The sequence below is a fragment of the Gigantopelta aegis genome, chromosome 6 (genome assembly GCF_016097555.1).
Source record: "Gigantopelta aegis isolate Gae_Host chromosome 6, Gae_host_genome, whole genome shotgun sequence".
Taxonomy (NCBI): Eukaryota; Metazoa; Mollusca; class Gastropoda; order Neomphalida; family Peltospiridae; genus Gigantopelta; species Gigantopelta aegis.
Genome location: NC_054704.1, coordinates 31,662,012 through 31,682,673, shown reverse-complemented (window position 1 = coordinate 31,682,673; position 20,662 = coordinate 31,662,012). Strand labels below are relative to the sequence as shown.

General features: G+C 35.6%; 1 protein-coding gene across 1 annotated transcript in view; it reads right to left on the bottom strand.

The window, feature by feature from the left end:
• Window positions 1-311: 311 nt before the first annotated feature.
• The window catches only part of LOC121373999, a 63,661-nt gene continuing 43,310 nt past the window's right edge, over window positions 312-20,662 (bottom strand). Inside the window, exons 8-14 of the mRNA XM_041500860.1 lie at window positions 16,089-16,205; window positions 13,847-13,936; window positions 9,707-9,894; window positions 9,096-9,243; window positions 7,644-7,862; window positions 4,510-4,604; window positions 312-3,972 (exon numbers count right to left, since the gene is read on the bottom strand). Coding sequence (XP_041356794.1) covers window positions 3,841-3,972; window positions 4,510-4,604; window positions 7,644-7,862; window positions 9,096-9,243; window positions 9,707-9,894; window positions 13,847-13,936; window positions 16,089-16,205 — 989 coding nt within the window. The 3' untranslated portion in view covers window positions 312-3,840. The remainder of the gene's footprint in view (window positions 3,973-4,509; window positions 4,605-7,643; window positions 7,863-9,095; window positions 9,244-9,706; window positions 9,895-13,846; window positions 13,937-16,088; window positions 16,206-20,662) is intronic.

Genomic DNA, 20,662 nt, shown 5'->3' with positions numbered 1-20,662 from the left:
TACAGACACTGGCATTTTAAACAAGTCATACGTGGAATATACAGACACTGGCATTTTAAACAAGACACAAGTCACAATCATCTTTTGACCATGATACAACTGACAGAATGGCAGATGATGATTACAAAGAGGCGGGACGTAGCCCAGTGGTAAAGCTATCGCCTGATGTGCGATCAGTCTGGGATCGATTCCTATCGGTGAGCCCATTGGGCTATTTCTCACTCTAGCCAGTGCACCGCAAAGGCTGTGATATGTACTATCCTGTCTATGGGATGGTCCATATAAAAGATGCCTTGCTACTAATGGAAAAATGTAGCGAATTTCCTTTCTTAGATGAAATCAAAATTACCAAATATTTGACATCCAATAGCTGATGATTAATACATCAATGTGCTCTAGTGGCGTCATTAATTAAACAAAACAAACTTTGAACCGTGATACAACCGATAGAATGGTAGATAATAATGATTACAAAGCTGTTGTTAACACCTGATGTTGCTGCAAGTAGCAATAACAGACATGAATGTACCCGATGTAAGGGTTGGACTTGTAAAGTAAGGCAACAATTTTGCCTCTGTTATGTATGTGCAAGTTTTAATAATAATTTTGCTTGGATATGTAAATACTGCATTGTAACACCCAGTAACGTTTGTGTCGGTTTTATAAACAAATAAATATACTTCGTCTTTATATCATTAAGCAATAATTTAAAAACATAAAAGGTCATGGACACTTGCAAAGGTGACCAATTGCTTCGTTCAAATTAGCCGATGGCTCAAAGAAATGATTGTGCCCAACTGTGTTCGACCCCACAAAATTCGACTGTAAATAATTTTAAACATTATGTAAAACCACAAAACAATATGGTTATGTTTGTTCTGAACAAAGTATTAAAAGTGAATTATGCTGGTTGAAATATTTGTGACTGATCAAATATTTTCTCTATGTGACTTTAAAACTAGTTAATAAATCAATGCAATTAGAAAACTTTAATAAAAAATGGCTTATTATGCAAAATTAAAACACTAACAAAACTAAATCTACCTATGTTAGTACATTGTATAATTTAACAGTCAAATGGTCTTAGCTTTATGAATGCACATCAAAGGAAGAAACAAAAAGGCCATTCAACAATTATGTAATACTCCAGGGCAAGGGGCGTCATGGATTAGTTTGATAGAGGGGGCGAGGTGTCAAAAGTTATTTAATATTTTCAAAAATGTCTCAATTTTATTTAAAAAGTAAAATTTAGCCAGTCAAGGCTAACATGTTCCCAATCAAATATGTGTCATAGTGGGTCACATTGGCAGGGATATGGCGAACAGGTGTTGACTGGTTTTACATAATGTTAGATGGGAAAGTGGTTTCAATGTTACCAGATTTTGTGTTACATAACTGTTGAACTCTCCTCAATGGTTAAATATACCGGTACTGATGGAAAAAATAGGGGAACATATGGTATTTGAGATCAAATTTAACTCAATAATTTAATTTAATAGATCAAGAGTAAAATTCATTGTTAGTACTGTAGGATTGACCGTCAATAACATGGTTAACTTCCTGATATTGAAAATAAAGGGTCAATATTTTCTGTTACTACATGTATTTACATGTTCCCTTATTTCTTTCCTTCAGTATATACACACTGAACAATAACCAAAAAATGCTAATATAATCTATAAGTGAAAATTATTGAATTTTAAATTAATACATGACTACAATCAGAGGTAAAACAAATTGAATTCCAATGAATTCTGCCTTTTTCAATCAAACAAAAATGTAAATTACTTTTCAAGGTAGGCCTACTGCAAAGTTTTCCAGCTTTTTTGTTAATTTTGATAATTTAATCCTCGTAACCTGCTCAGTTACCAACTGTTGGAACATCCAGTATTCTAATGACAAGCACCATTTTTATTAATATATATATTTTAAAACATTATGCAACAAAGCTTAATTTAAATTCTTTTACCATCTTTTTGTGTTTACAATTATATTTATTAATCTCTATTACTTTTGAATAGCGAAGTCCAATACACCTCACTAGTAGCAGAGTTCCAAGATTCATCTCCACTCACCAGAAAATATGTCTCATCAGCCCGTTGTAATACTGACAAACATATTTTCATTATGAATGATGTGTACAAAGCAGTGATTGATTACTTCAATAGTCCAGGCCTCATCCACTGATTACTTCAATAGTCCAGGCCTCAAACATTGATTACTTCAATAGTCCAGGCCTCAACCATTGATTACTTCAATAGTCCTGGCCTCAACCACTGATTACTTCAATAGTCCAGGCCTCAACCACTGATTACTTCAATAGTCTAGGCCTCATCCACTGATTACTTCAATAGTCCAGGCCTCAACCAGTGATTACTTCAATAGTCCAGGCCTCAACCATTGATTACTTCAATAGTCCAGGCCTCAACCATTGATTACTTCAATAGTTCAGGACTCACCCTGTCCATTGCCAAATTAGACATTTGCAGTTTCATACAAAGTGGCTACAACATTTAGTTTGTTTTGTTTAACAATACCACTAGACAATATTGATTTTTTTAATCATCAGTTATTGGACGTCAAACACAGAACAGGCACATTGGATCAAATCAACAAGGCACTAGATATCGTGTGTACATGTTCACACTAAATAAATAGCATTTTCTGGAATGTAGCAAATGTTTTTTCTCAATGGGGGAACAGTACAGTTATCTAAATGGGAGGAAGCATGCAAATGTATGAAGAAATTTTAAAGTTTGAATAGTTGAAAACAGAAGCCAGAAATGTGAGCTACTGTTACTTAAAAAATTAATGGTAATTGGTGTATTTCCATCAGTTGCCTAAGAAAATTAATAATTCCTGTTAAAAATTACTATGCCTCCCATTAATGGTTGGAACCATGTAACTTATAGATATGCAACATTTGCTGTTCATCCTGAAGAAAAATAAATCCCTTAAAACCGCATACTAACCACAATGGAACATAAATGGCCTGGCATCATTTAAATTGTACTCATTCCCAACAATTTCTAATAGCCTAGGGTAAACGGGCAATTGTTAGTTTCTACCCCTGTAATATCCTAGCTCTGCTTTCTCTGCTTCTCAAACCACATTGAAAACAATCCTGCTATATCACTCTGACAGTTCAATGTAAAGCACGTGGCCAACCCCACCCCACCCCACCCCACCCCTCTGCCCCATTTGATAATCATTGGTTTGCATAAAAATTAATGTGTTTTTCAGAGTAAGAACATTCAATAATAATTAGATCTAACATTAATGAACACTGTTAGATCCACCAATCTCGCCTCCCTAACGTGTAACATCATTTACTAATTTAAATCAATAAGAAAAACACAAACATAAGAAAAATTTAACACAACTATCTAACAGCTAAAGCCACTAATACAAAGCAGATTTTAACAAAATGAATCACATCTAGAAAATTCACAAATAGCAGTTAAAGATCACTGCATGTTTATCCAGGCCTCTGGTGGATTTCACAGAAACAATCATTTGCGACAGCGTTGTCAAAAATCATACCACTGAAAGTCCACCGTTATCTACCAAAATCCACTATTACCATGATTATTGAAAAGTTGCTGGGTTCCAATGATCACAGGCAGGGTACGACAAATGTTTGACAAAGTCACTAGCTCTCACAGAAGATTTAGCTGGTGCTCCATGTATTATAGTAATACAGTTGATAATTTCCACTAGCCCAGACCAAAAATTCACTTTGGAATTGTCGAACCCTGATCACAGAGCACTGAACCACAAATTGTTTCCAATAAAATGTCAAATCCTGAGGCCTGTTGTGATTGGCTTGTTGAGCAAATTTTAAACTGGAGTAATGTCTATTTCAAAGTTTGTTTTAATTCTCATGGATCCATTTAGAAACCAGCGTTTCCATCCAACCTTCAGCCAAATACTCCATCCATTTTGGTTGGTATCACTTTTAAAGTGTTTTATCTGTAAAAAACCCCAAAATATAATTATAACTAAACAATATTTATTAAGGATATTTATATCCATGAATATAATAATGATAATTCAAGGGTTCAACTAACATGGTTACAGAAAGAAAAAACTGGAAACGAGACAAATTTAATAAATAGATTGATTAAAACAATTTCAACAGAAAAAAAAGAAGTAGATTTTACAATGTTTTTTCTTTCCAAAATCTCTTCTAAGGTTTTCTTGCAGACTTTTCTATCTGCATCTAATTTAGAAGTTGAAAACTGTTAGTACGTACTCTACCTTTCTCAGTTATTGCCTTTTAAGAACAATATGAAACTTGTCAAATAGCATGTAGTACAAGACACTACCCTTCAAAACATGTTTCTAAAGATGTCATTTTTTTGTGAACATTATCATGGAATATACATTTTTTAATAAAACATATTTTCACTTTTCATTTTCGTATTCTGTAAATACTGTATTCAATATGATACGTAATGATGTACAAATATTTGACATGTTTTTGATAAAAATGAACAAAAGCCTTACTTCGTCATCAATCTCTTGAATGTTCAAAATGTCTTTGAACTTCATGCCCACTGGTATTTCATTGAATACACGATTACGAAACTTCATACTAATACCTACAAAATTTAAAAGTGGAAATGTTATCGAAATTAAGAAAGCTATCTGCACATACTAAATATAACCAGTTATAAGAATAAACCTGTTTAAAATATACTCTTAAAAAAAAGTAGGGGAACTCTAATAAAAATTTACAATTGCCAAAATTGTAAGGTATATTAGCTGTGGGGAATGGTTATATGATAATAGTGAATAAATTGAGAAATTATTACAACCGATAGTTCAGTATTACAATAGGTTTTATGTCCACCAAAGATCTTGAAGGACATTTGGGGTCAGAAGTGAAATTTGAAAGTAAATCGCAAATTCAAACAATAAAAATGACTAAAAACAAAATAATAACAACTGTATGATCAACAGAATGAAAAAGATTGACAGAAATAATGTTTCACAGTGATTAATGGACCTTCCTGGAAATTGTCAAAATCGAGAATGACATCCCATGCACGTGTACGGGGCAACTGCGTGATGCATGAGCAATCTATGGAATGTGCTTCGGTGTGTTGATAAACAGACCTGAATGTTCTTTACTAGGATGTCTGTGGTCAAAACATATGTTTTAATATTTCAGGTTCCCCTACTTTTTTCAAGAGTATAGAATGATAAACTAATAACCATATAACAACCCCCAAGACACAGAACTGTAACTGTATGTCTTGCTAAGATATCAGATTAGGTACCCTCTTTAGTTATTTAAAGGCTTATACTCCATATTTATCCTCTTTACTTTTGTTACTTTTCAAGTTAATATTGTACATGGCAGACATTTGACTGCAGTATAGACTAAGGAAGACTAAATATATATGTACCGGTATATGTATATGTATATGTATATGTATATGTATATGTATATGTATATGTATATGTATATATATATGTAACCAGGTGTTAAATTATTAATTATCAAAGATTTCAATTAAATATTAATTATAATATATTAAGTATTTTTAAAAACTAATTTGTAGGAGTCGATCTTTAAATATAAAACAGTTAACTATTGTAACAGTTGTCTATTTCAACTTTTGTGTTAGCAGTGGTCATCGTTTATTGTGTTGGTTTTGTTAGTAGTTGTTAATTCACATGCGACTATGACAGTTCACGCAAGACTGATGACTCGACACCAAGACATGCACTGCATGCTTTTGGACTACGCCCTTTATAACTAGATTTTTCCTAATTGTCATATTACGATCAGCTTTCATCAGAAGCAGACAGTCATAACTATTTTATCTAATTATTCTGCAGAGAATAAGAAGTAGTTGATTATTATATTTATATTTTAAACACTGCTGCATTTCAAGTGTCTAATCAAATAGACATTGTGGATGTCTGGTAAGATATATTTATTTGTAATAGTATTTTATATTGATATTCGGACATAGTGATATAATAATTTTATCTTAATTGAGAGTTTATATTATACATGTGCACGGAAGTGTGAAAGTTAATATGTGTGATTGTAAGGAATGTTTGTATTATATTTTATAAGTTTTCCCAATAGGCCTACAATAAAACATTGGAACCACAAGAAATGTTGTCATTATTTCAGCCCTGGGTAACAAATCGCGCCCAACATGTTTAACAAACTATTCAACCGATGAGGACAACCGGACATCCGACGTCAATTCCATTCGCCGTTGAGGTGACAACCCGATGATGCCGACATGTGTTCGACAGTGTTTTGGTTCGACATAGATTCGTGTGTTGTGGGGTAAATTATTTGTGTGCTAGCTAGCAGAATAAAAAAGTGTGTGTTCGTGAGATTCACATGTGTAGATAGTGCTGCTTTAAGAGACCAAAAGGAGTCAACAGAGCTCGTGCGTAGTGTCAAGAACTTACTGTGTCTTCAACAGAACTGAACCTTTAGTTTTAAAAACAATGTTTTGTGTCATTTTATGAACTTCTTTTAATATGTTATTTTACATAGTATGTGTGTGTGTGTGAAAAGGTTGGCATGTTCCAGGGTATAGTATCGTTTTGTACATAAATTCATAATGTTAAAAGTACTGCAGTAGTGTTTACGTTTAATTCAGACTTTTCTGGTAATTTCCGGAAAGGTTTGTTACTGCTTCTGTGGTATTGATTTTTGCTTGTTTTTTTTCTCTATTGTTTTTGTTTTTCAAGATAAAGTTTGTCTGCATCAATAAAAGCACATCCCTACTAACATGCATGTTCTTGAAATTTTTTGCACAACATAAGACAGTTGACTAAACTGAGACTAGATTGGACAGGTGTGTTGTAAGGTGTATACATTTCAGTGTCAGGAACATTTGGTAGGTGTTTGTTGGTCGTTTGGTTCTTAGCTGAATGATGGGTTTTATATTTGTGTAGATGGTATTAGAGTCAATTAAATAATAAAGCAATTAAAATTACTGGATATTAGTTTACGGTAGTTGTGAAACAAAATAAAAATTTAATGTTTGTATTATATTTTATAAGTTTTCCCAATAGGCCTACAATAAAACATTGGAATCACAAGAAGTGTTGTCATTACTTCAGCCCCGGGTTACATATATATATATATATATATTGCTAAATCATTTCAAATCAGTTATGTGACTTGTTATCTTATATGTCTAATAACAATACAACATTTTTAAAACATCTTGCTTGATTTATAAATAGCATCCCAAAACACCAAATTTTCTTCAGACTTGATGTCATTTATTTATTATTCCTTTTTAAGTAGTGCTTATAACAAAAACTGAAGCTTAAACACCACTAATATTTTTGTTGATTACAGTAAGTCAATGTTTGTTTTAAAAATAAAAAAAAAATTGTTTCCACTGAAATCACCTTAAAATTAAATGTACATAAAAATATTTTAAATCTTTGTCTTTTCATCAGTGTAAAACTCAGGAGAATAAACAAACAAATTAGTGGGAATACATGTCAATAAGGTTTAAAATCAAGAAGGCTAGCTTGGAAATTAAAAACAATACTGGATAAAAGCTGGAATTAACCAACAGGATATCAATAAGAATAATTAATACTGGGATTATTTTCAAAGAATGTTCTACTAATACAAACTGTAATACCATGCCATGCTTGCACTGTCTGGTCCTTTCCAAGCTCCCAATAATGCCTGTCCGTCGAAGGCAATGATATATCTGGTGCAATACCAGAGTCGGGCTCCAGTGTAGGAAAACCATTTGAATACGACATGGGCTTCTCTGGCAAACGGAAGTCAATCTGTCTCCTTCCATGTTGCATTGATGGATTGGCATCTGCAACTGATGTTGGAATGTTGCCAGGTGCTGAAAAACGTTTAAAGTAATATATTTATTTATTTTTAATTTTCCATGAACTAACTTTGGCTTAACTGATCAATCTTGTTTGTATTGATTGATGAAGAAAATAGACTGACAGCTCATATTTTTCACAGCTACAATTTTAAAGTATTATTCTTCCAGAGGGACCAATAAATTAGAATTAGAAACTTTGGACCCATTTATACCAAAAACAACTTTATATAAATAGTACTGTATATCTTCACCTGCCTATAAGTAGAATCCCTAATTTCAAGCCCTGAAAACATATTTTTGTATTGTCAACCCATACAAATTTACCAATGAATATTAAAGTATTTCTTGCTTTCAGGAAATAAAAATCATAAATGGTTTATATATACTTTGTTCAAACAAAAGAAAATTATTTTTGAAACATCTGCTTTCTACATCGCGATATTCCATTTCCAAACAAATCTCATTACACATAGCATCAAAGGGAATATGTCCTTAATAGATGGTGAACACTGTTTGACTGTTACCGTATAGCACTGTACAAACTCGGTACCAGTTATTATTAAATTTATATCCTTTGTGAAATAATTTTCATTTGTCACTTGCTAAAGCTCGTAACAACGGAGAATTATTTAACTTCGGACATTTGTTTGATATTAACTGGTAACTTGTTTATTATCCTCTATATAAGCACTGGGATAATTCAACAATAAAAACTTGCAATACATTCCCCCAAATTCAAATTTTTTGGGTGTAGTTTTCTGACCCCTTATAGTCGAACCCCTAAGTTATAAAATAATATTTTAATGAAAAAAATGTGACTTATAGGCAAAGATATACGGTAATACCTGCAATTATATGATTATTTAACACCATTTTGTAAATTTATAACAGTGAAATGTGCACAGCATAAATACATTTTCTAAAATAATATATTGTTTAAACCAAGTTTGTGAATAACATAGCACAAAATTATTCACAAACTTGGTTTAAACAATATTTATCGCTGTTCAAAAACCGTAGTGGTCTGGGGATTGGTCAAAAGGCATTTACCTATTCACAAACTTGAACAAATATTTAAATTAATCTTCTTAATCTGGTGTTTCTGGTATCTAACACTGACATTATCTTCATTCTTTGGATATAATTTCTTGGCAATTTTGTTTAGACAAATTCTGAGCGTCATGTTATCACAGTAATCACATTATGTTTTTTCAAATTTTATTATAATTTTTTTAATATAAATACCTGGATTCTGAAGAGTATCCAAAGCCTTAATGACAGAAATCTGATCTTCTATGTTGCCACTAACTGGAAGGAGACCTCTAATAACTTCCCTCAGCGGGGATTCAACTTCAGGAATGTATCGCTCAATCTCTCTGTGATGTTCCTTAATCTAGAAAGGAAAGGAATGTTTGTCACAGTGAAAGTTTGTTTTATTTGACAACGCCACTAGAATACACTAATTAATTAAACATCTGATAATTCTGTAAAAGTCTTTAAAAAAAAACCCCACTAAGTTTTTCCTATTAGCAGCAGCTGATCAGATTATATATGCACTTTCTCACAGACATGACAACACATACCATGACCTTTGATATAACAGTCGTGAACACTGCCTGAGACAGGAGAAACCAAATAGGTCTGTCATTATATACAAAATAAATCTTTAAAAAATTAGTAGTTTAAAAAATTAATTGGAATTAACAGAAACATTCAAGGCAAACAAATATACAAACACAATTTTTTTTCCGTAAGAAATCTAATAAAATTAGGAATAAACCACAATAATTATAAATTATCTGCATTATTTTAAAGTGTCTTTGTCATTAGAACTACAAATAATAAAAGTATCTCACATATTCAATCAGCTGCGGTCTTGTCGGACAGTGAATGTCAGACCAAGGTAAAGTGCCATTGATCAAGCAACAAACAGTAATCCCAACAGCCCACAGATCCAGGGTCTTCAGCTCGTCTTCACAGCTTTTATTTTCTCTTACCAGTGCAGTAATTTGAGAGAACCATGGAGGGTTGCAATTTGCTGTTCCTGAAATACAGATAAAAGATGTTTTGCAGTAAAATAGCTTACATGTCAAGGTGTTATGTGACCAGAGGCTTAGCAAGTACCCACCTGTGAATTCTTAATTAACAGCAATCTAAAAACAATCAGTATCCACATAAACTCAACAAATTAAATAATCTTTTAAAAAAAACCCCACCTTTTACCACAGCTTTGGTTTTCCTCTTTTCACAATTCATTCTGTTACTATATTTATAATAGTTCAACCTACTTTTAAACCATCTAACATTTTAACAGAAAAGCATTTCATGTAAAAAACTACAGCCCATATTTATAAAGGTATTTTAACATTAAAACATGTTTTAAAATGATAAAACAATGTTCTAACAAAATCTAATATTTATAAACCAGTTTTAAGTTTAAAACGCTGATACTAAAACACGTTTTAACAACCATATATGTAAAAGCATTTTAATGCTTAAACGTGTTTTAACACACCCTAAAAATGTGTTAAAAGTTAAAACAGAGCCCTAAATAGGTAGTACTAAACCAAATAACTTTCGGCCGAGTCAAAGTTCGAGGTGTACCCAACTTTTGATAGACAAGTGAACACCACAAATCCTGTGATGTTTGGTGATTTGGTTGTAAAAAAACCATTAGTTTCATCTGGACAAAATATGTATGCAATTTTATTTCATCTAGTACCACTGTGTCAAGTAGCCTTGTACTTGAAACATGTATGAAAGGAAGGAAATGTTTTATTTAACAATGCACTCAACACATTTTATTTACAGTTATATGGTGTCGGAGAAATATGTACGGGGTACCTGTAAAAAAAAAAAGTACTTGAATTTTGTGCGGAACTAGGGTAGTCACTGACGCTACCCGTTATCTCAGAAATGAGCAGCTTTAGCACCAATTTCTTCTGATTCACTTTAAGGGTGAGGGGTAGTAGTATCTATATCTGTGGCGTTTATGTCGATTGATACGCTGCAGGTAGGAGTTTCAGCCACATATGTTACTACTGTCGTCTATGAGATTTGATTTGGTAGTATACACCCTAAAACAGCATTGTCAATGAAACAGTGTTTTATCTTAAAACACTTTTTATAATATGGATTAAAATGTGTTTTAGTTTTAGAACATGTTTTAGGTAAAATGTGTTTTAGTTTAGAACATGTTTTAGGTAAAATGTGTTTTATCTAAAACACCTTTATAAATACGGGCCTACATGTTTATATTCTTAAAAGCACAATACAACATTAACTGATCATTCAGATTAATGACTGATGGAACTTATTAATTACAAAATATCATCATATTCTAAACATTGGACGTAAAAGATTATTTAAAAGCAATCATTGAAAAGACGAGATCAAAACAACTGAAGAAACTTACCAAGCTGTAACCTTACCAACACAATTTATTGGGTGACCCCGTACTACCAACATGGCAAATGTTTGTATATAACTGATTAATGAGTGATTGCACTGTTTAAAATTAAAAAAGAAATAAAGATTATTATACGAGCTTGCGTGTCATACAAATGAGTGTTAGGATTCTAGTGATTTACCTAGAAATTTGGCAAGGCACGGTAGACCAGACACTTTTGGGGCATTTTCACCATTTTCGGGGCACTTGTATTTCATTAAAATACACAAAAATTAATTGAAATAAACATTAATGTAATTTATGTGCTTGCTTTAATAAATGAATGGCAAAAGATATAAAAGGCATATTTTATTAATTAATAATACCTTTTTGGGTGTTTTATAAAGGCAATTTTAGAATTAATTACTGAAAAGGCTTCTTTAATTTCAAGGCAGCATGGTGCTGATTAAGGCAAGATGGTGCTAGACTACTGAGGCATGATGCCGCACCATGCTAAAACAAGCTAGGGAAAACACTAGATTCTTTTATTACCCTCACTGATAATACATGAATCAGGACACTTGTTTTGTAAAATCAGTACGATTCACAAATGAGTGTAATAATTTCTTTATTATCCACATTATCCATAATATTATTTTTATGAATTTATCAAGGACCATGTCAAAACGTTTCAAATGTATCTAGAAGGAGATAACAAAATAATGTAATTTTTAGAAATGATGTCATTATGGCAAGTGATTACACAGAGCTAAGACTGGTAGCTGCATTATGTTATGACATCGTTTCCCAAAATTACGTCATTCGTTGTGCATGCAAAATTATTATTCATGACACGTGTGTCATACTGCTTAAATTTCCCTGTATATTTTGAACTATGTGCATAATAAAAGAAATTATAGGCTATTTAAAAACACTTCACTTGACAAATAGGAAAATATGTGTTAATCAATCAGACTTTGATTCACAAACTAAATCAAGGTAAAACCTTTTTTTTTAATTCATCTCAAACAAAGTTTACTTTAAATTTTTAAAATTTTAATATTACGTAAACCAACTTCCCAGGACTCCCAACAACTATTTTTTATTTATTTATTGTACAACTGTGATCATTTTACCTTTATTCTTAAAACACACCACAGGTTATTAAGTGATTAGTGACATTCGTAAAGTTCCTTTGAAATTCAAGAACAAGAGTACCAGTGAGGTACATGATACGCCCGTCAGGAGTTTGATGGAAAACCATAGATATTAATGAATATGTTACAGGTATGATTCAATTCGCTAAACAAGATTTTCCTATGATGTTCAGAATATAGACAAATTATTTGATTTATTTGTATCACAGTGACATAGTATGTGACACATTATCATCCCAAGTTATTCCTACATGTAAGGTTTGATGGTCCTATCTGGATGCAAGATATGATCCAGACAAGGATTCACTGCTATGTGCATTAGACCATGAAAAGTAGGTCACAGTGACCTACTAATAGGACACAACACACCACCATCCCAAGTTGTTCCTACATGTGAGGTTTGTTGGTCCTGTATGTATCTGTATGCAAGATATGGTCCAGTCATTTTGTTGTCTCCTTTTAGTTACATTTGAAACATTTTGACATGGTCCTAGCTTGTTATTCATAATTATAATATTTTGAATAATGTGGATAATAAAGAAATTATTACACTCGCTTGTGAAACATACTGATTTTATAAAACTCATGTCAGGATACAATAATCCTGACACTCCGTTTTGCAAAATCAGTATGACACACAAATAATAATCTGTATTAATTTTCCATACCTCCTCTATAGTGTACACACTGAAAACATTAAAATGACGTCACATATAAGTCATCCTTGTTTTTGGATAAAGTTTGGAATGTATTTTGTAAGACACTTTGCAAGTGTTTGCGTGAAAGCAAAAGTTATTGGAAATACACAATACCTAGTAAAATAAATTTAAAACATACAGCTTATTGTTTGTAGTATAAAGTTAACCTTCAAGAGGTTTAAGATCCACTATAATGTCGAAGCACACAATTTTCAATCAATTTTACTGACATTATTTTTATAGCCATGATAGATGCACACATGTACAACAAAATTTGACCATGTTTTTTAATCAACATCATCAATATGTTATAATATTTATAGCCATACCACCTGCTGATTTGTATTCTCTAGGATTCTCATTGGACTTAAAAACCCATTGGACTTAAATTAAGAACCACGCTATTCCTGACAAGACGTTTATAGACTGTAGTTGGCTTCTGTCATAAACAGCAAATTTTGTAAATCAAAATGAAAAAGACTTTCAAAATGGTCAAGATGTCATTAGCCATTCAGTAAACATATTAAACATGGAACACAAAATCTCCCCTTCAAATCTTATCTCCAAATTTACACAAATAGAAAGAAAGAAATGTTTTATTTAACGACGCACTCAACACATTTTATTTACAGTTATATAGCGTTTACACAAATAGAAACATCACATAATGGTATTTTAAAACATTGACTCCCCCTCCATTCTAAAACTCCTCATGCCTATAAATGGTTTATCAATTTTATTACTAATACAAACCTTTAAAGTTGATGGGAAACTGTGAGTTTTTGGCAGATTCCCAGTCAATGAAAACTGGGACCATCTGTTCTCTCCAACAGAGGTTTAGAGCTAAAACAAAAAATATATAGTTACTTTCATTGTTAGTCAGGCATTCATTTACCAATATTTATTTGCAACTTAATTAAATGCCTTTTTTTCTACAAGACTGTTCAACATGTGTTAAAACATGCCAACACTGGAAATTGAAACAATTGTAGATTTTGTCTCATCGATAACAAAAGTGACTGTAAGAAGTATGCAAATTAAGTCCTACAGAGGCAACACAGTTTTATTATGTGTTCATTGTTTCTAAGAAAGAAGCTGCTTATATAAAGTAGGTGGCTAAGTTAAAACACCTTCATAAGCCATGTAATTTATTTATAATTTAGCCATATGTAAATACAGGTATGTTATGCACAGCATAACGGTTGTAAAATATACAGTGTACCCTCGATTTATTGCCCCCCCCCCCCCCCAATTTAACGCCAAACCTGCCTACTGCCAACTTCTGTTCAAGTACCATTTGTATCTCTTGTTTAATTCCCTTGATTTACTGCCACCCTCGCTATCTGCCATCTGCCAAAGTCCTTTATGAACCGAACACTATTATAATCCCCTCAATAATACCACCAACAGTGTGGTCAGAAGTCAATCATAGTGCTTTAATTAACCTGTTGATTGGTGAAAATTTAACACTGATGACCACTGGTAGTGTACAGTAAATGTGCTTCGTGTTATTGAATGGCAATTAGCAGCAATTGCTTTGGGTTGCCGCGGTATGCATGCCCAATTAGCGTTTGCGGGACAGGAACAAACAGTCTGATGATCATGTGACAGATAGGCATATTTGATTTGTTATTTCATTCATGGATTAATTACTCCAGGTCTGGTAATGATCTCCAGTTACCACCAAGTGACGGCATTCGTTTGGTGAAACAACCCTGGGACATTGTCAGTGCCACGACTATTAAAAACTGTTGGATTCATACAGAGGTTGTTCCCCGAGAGCCACAAACAGAGTTGCTTGAAGCATCAGCCAATGAAATGACAGCATTACGGGATCTTGTTGCTGACGTACACGCAGGTTTTCTATCGATAATGAACAGCGACTGAGTTTGTCAATGTTGATAAAGAGGTTGAGACATTTACCAGTCTCAGTGATGAGCAGATTGTTGAAAGTGTCAAAATAACTTGTAACAAACCGTGCAATGACCAGGAAGAAGAGTCCGACACTGAACCGGAGCCCATTCCTTCAGTGGCCATGCAGTGCCTGGGATGCCATTAAAATGTAAAATTTTGTTTTGTAGAAGAGAATCAACATTCTGACTGACCATGTTTATAAATACATAAAATATTTGATAATTTCTTACCTGGTTGTTGTTATTTTTATTTTGTTATGGTCTGTTAGTTTTAAATAGTTGACATTTAGCAACTTCAAACAAAATATGTTTGGTAGTAAACCCAAGGCACTCTCACTATAATGCCAAAATTATATTGGTACATTAATGGGCGTTAAATCGAGGTTATACTGTATAAATTGTTTGTATTCATTGTCTGCATACATGTGTATATGACAAAACATACTTAGTCTGTCATCTTGTCACAGCTTGTTTGAAAAAAATGTAAGGAAAGGTCCTAATATAGGTTTGTAGCCTGTCGACCAATCCCACCAGAAAAAAAAACGAGAGAAAAAAAAGGAATAAATATGGTTTAAACTAAATGTGTATATGACAATCAATATATTATTACATGCTTAGCAGTGGGTAAGTAGTATGTGAAACAAAGTGTACAATAGGCATAGGCAAAGTACCAAATAAAATATATTACCCAATATCTTATCTAATCTTAAAATGATTTAGTCAGAACATTTACTGTAAAATGTAGTGGGTGCAAAGTTACAATTATTATAGTCTTTTCTATTCTGCTGGCATACTGAAGAGAGTATGAAAACAAAAATGCCTTAACTGTTAAATATAACAGGCTAACATATGCAGGCTTCTTACCACCCTTCTTTAGATCACCAAGTAAACATATACTTCTTATAAAAATTAATCAATGTGTGACAAAAAGAACTGCTGATAAAATAAAACCCCCATGTAAGCCTACTTTTGTTTTCCGGGTGGTAGCGCCCTACTGAATGGAAAATAAAAAAATCATGCTTATTTCATCTTAACCTTTATTGTAACCTTCAATTAATTAGTGTTAGTCAAATGCTACTTACGCTTAATGTCACCATGAACAATATTAAGTTCATGCATTTCCTTCAATGCTTGAAGCAGGTGCACCAACAACTGACGAGCTCTGTCAACAGACCATGTCTTTTTCTCCAACGTTTCTCCTGTAAAAAGACAAAAGAAAAACACTAATTTAAAATATCTGCACTAAATATAGATTAGATCCATACTTAACAGCTAAATGCAAAAGAATTTTAATTAAAAATGTTCAATGAATTAAATGTCTTGCCTAGCATAAAATATTTCAGTGCACAGTGATAAACATCCACTGGTGTAACTATAAACTAAATTTCATTCATCTAGAAACACAAAACTTGTTAACGTTAAAATTTAACGCAAAAAGTGACGGAAAAGTAACACCTATTTCTCGCCTTTTACTTCATAAACGTGAGAAAAAACACAAAATAATTGCATTCACTCATTTAGATATCATTTTTATATGTAGTCATTCCCAAAAATAATATTGAACTGAATGTCATGTAATGTTCTATATAAACATGTACAATGGAGAAAACTTGGGAGTGTTTTCTCTTTTATAGATACATTACCTGTCCTCAACAAGTGCACCTCCCCCTCCCCTACACAAGTGGTCTGATCCGAACATCCCAACAGCCAATGGGATGGCCTAAAATTCTTCTACTGTATACTCCCCGTAGTTCTGGTCATGTGACTAAAACTTCCTTCTTTTTCCTGAGCGCATCGCACGAATAACAGGAAGTGGGGAGGCTCGGGCAGGAATAAATCCTTGAGGACAGGTAATGTATCTATAAAAGAGAAAACACTCCAAGTTTTCTCCATTTCTCTTCAACATTACCTGTCCTAAACAAGTGCAGCATTCAATAGATGGTGGTGGGTTCCAAAATCTGCAGATGCACCTGGTATCTCCCCAAGAACGGATGGAGTCTGGCAAGTGGAAGAATGAGGCCAACCATGGTAAGCCCTCCTCCAACGGATGCCCGTCACAAACCAATGCATGTGATGTTAGTAACAACAACCAGACAAAGCGGCATCTGTCAGCAGTGGCAGGTATGGCTCCTAGAAACACATAGAACTGGAGTCAGTAAGCCACATCTCATGCTGGTTCTGACAGGGTAGGAAGACGTAGCCACCAGGGATGCAGGTGTTATGTAACCTCCCACATACTGAAGTGTTAGTAATAACAAGCAACAACATGATGGGGTGCATCCATCAGACCATTGAACTAAACAAGCCCCCTGAATGTTTTCTGTCTAGTACACCAAAGAACTGTAGCCCAATAGAGACAACATACGACCACATGCAGTGCAGGGTAAATATTATCCAGACAAAAGTTCCTGCACCAGTGCGTGAACCATGCAAAAGAACTAAAGTCTAAGCAGTCCTCATCTGTCGATTCGATGGACATCTCGGTGTGCAGCCTAGAATCAACAGCAACCTCAACGACGACGAGGACGCTGAAGGTGCAGGCAAACCTTCCTTCTGGTACGCAGACAGGATCGTAGACCGGATCCAAGTAGCCACAGTATTCTTGGTGATATCTTTCAAGTGACTTTTGTGACAGGAAAAGAACAATCTTGTATGGTGTTGACAACATAAGCGAGTCCTCTCGATGTAGTGATGCAAAGCTCTCACTGGACACAAGGATAAATCTTCCACATCAGCCGGACCCACAATGGATGATAAAGCTTGAACCACGTATGATCGAGGCGCTTGATCAGGCAGTTGATTCTTGGCCACAAAGTTCATACGGAAACCCAGGGTAACAGAACTGCGCTCACAGTGAAACCGAACCAGGTCGGCATCTAAGGCATGAATCTCGGAAACACACGCACAGCAAAACCCAGCAAGAAGAGTCTTCTGTGTCAAAGCTTCTAAGGAGGACTCTTCTAGAGGCTCATATGGTGTTGATGTTAAGCACCGCAAGACCAGATTCAAATCCCATTTCAGTGGACGAAAGCGATGGACTTGATCTTCCAGCTTAAAACCCTTGATCATCTGTGTATCTCAGGGATGGTAGACAGATGGATCACGAACCATAGCAATCACCGAAACGTAACACGGAACAGTTGACCCCTTGAGCTTCAGAGATGTATGCAGATACAACAGGAAGGCAGCGGAACAAGCTGGAACAAGCGGGGCTGCGGAAAGTGTAACCTTGATGTGGGATGCCACAGCAGATGATCCCAATCTGGTAGAGGCAGGAGATGTGGATCGGTGAGCCCGATGAGGTCTGGAAACCACACTCTTGTTGGCCACATTGGAGCGACCAAGAGAAGACAAAGAATTGCTGGAACCTCTGCAACACCCTGGGCAGCAGTATTGGAGGCGGAAAGGCATAAGCGTCCATCTGGTCCCAGCTGATGGCCAAGGCATCGAAATCTATGGCATCTGGATCTGGTACTGGCGACACATAAACCAGAAGCTGATGGTTGAACCGTGTTACAAACAAATCGATGTTTGGTGTCCAGAGATGGTTGCACACCCATTGAAAGGCCTCCGGATGCAGCATCCATTCAGTTGATCCCTGGAATATGTCGAGCATGTATCTGCATAGGAATGCTGTCCACCAGGTTGTACAGGCAAAACAACCATCAGAGAAGCTCCAATCAACCTCGGACGCCAGTGAAGAATTGCGTTGTAAACAGCCAACATCTCCAGCAAAGTGATGTGTAGATCAGATTCTTCTGGAGACCACAGCCCTGACAACATCTGGTCGCTGAGATGAGCTCCCCAACCTTCTAGAGATGCATCGTCGAAGAGATGGTGAGTCACTTGGCAGGGCCACAAAGAGACTCCGTCTAAGACATTCGACCGATGTTGCCACCATCGGAGACTGGGCTGCAGGTCGTCTGGTCAAACTGAGCTTCAAGTGTGGATTGTTGTACCAGATGTAGTGTCAAGTCTTGCACCGACGTCAAGAGACCGAAAAGACTGCCACTCTTAGAAGGACATCAATTGAATCTTCGTCCATCGTTCAAGAGGAACCAGAACAAGGCCGAAATCCCAACCGAGATGCTGGAGAAACGGCATAATGAAGGCATCTTGCAATGGCACTACAGGAAACAGTAGTGCAGTGAAGCAGGAACCGGGACATCGGAACAGTCATCCTGTTACACAGTCAAGAACCACCGATGGCATAGTGACCTGCTACGCTATATTCCCAATATACATGGATGTGAAGCAACGCAAACATCAAATGGCTAGTATCCACGATCAGCACACCACCTGATGCGATGCAGCAGCAAAGACAATCTTCTCAGCATCAGACAAACTCTGGTGAAAACAACAGTGAAAGTCAGAGGGGTGATAAACCACAATGGACAGTAGTAAAACAGTCGCGGTAAAAAAAACCAACCCACGTGATGGCAACTGGATAACTTCCAGAGCCAGCGGAAGTAGTGACTGACTGGCAACACCACCGGATGTAGTGATCAACCTGCTGAATATGTCGGTAACTTCACTGAGCAACAGACGGACTGACGTATTCTTTTGAACCAACCCGGAATGCTTATAACTTCGAATCGATGACGTAGCACAACTGGTTGCGTGGCCCAACAGCAACAGTGGCAAACTCATGATCAACAGTGTATATGGAAAAACGATTTGTCATCAGGCGGAATATCCGTAGTGAACATCGGAACGGGACATTTCATCGAAAGTGCTGGAGAATGCAGAAACGATGGTAACATCTCATAACAACAGTAAGGCAATCACGCATCGTCATATGAACTGCGGACTCCGTATCTTCAACCACAGATGGGGCTGGAACATCATGTGGAAATTCTTCACAATGTGAGCACAAGCAAGACCATCGGAAGAAATGTCAGTCGCTGGAGACTGAGACCATGGACAGTTCCGTCGGGATGCATCAGAAGCCTTGAAGCCAACATCAGCCAAAGAGAGGTGATGACTGTCCATGGGACCCGTAATAGGCCATAGAGACCGACTGCATGCACGGCTCCGATAAGAGGATGACGACTCAGACTGGTCACGAGAGGAGTATGAAGTATGAACCCTCAGAAACTTTGGAAGCCGCTTCAGCCGCAGATCAGTGCCCGTGGGAGGCTGTGAAGATTGGCTACAGTCACAGCTTCGAAGGCGGCTACGGTCACAGCTTCAAAGGCGTCGACGCATCGTCCGTAAAGTTCCTCAGTACCCTGGAACAGGCAAGATGGTCTGATGTGCTTGCCGAGTTGGAGACATGGAACGTGGATGGTCCCGGCTACAGTGCAATCCAGAAACCTTCGATATATCACGGGATAACAGGACCGAACGATGAGCCAATGATACAGTTGTCTCAGTTTGTGTACCAGTCTCTATCCACTTACTTCGGTCTTCTTTCTTTATTTTTGGAAACGGTCTTCACGATCCAGAAACCTTCGAACTATCACATGACGACAGTACCGAATGGTGAGCCAATGATGCAACCTTCTCAGTTCGTATACCAGTCTCTGTCTGCTGACTTCTTTCTTCTTTCTTGGAAGTGGTCTTCACGGGCCATTTACTGGAAACCAAACCATCGGACGGGTGTCTTAAGGAAGCCACTGGATGTGCTACCTGCACCACCAAAGATGTAAACTGC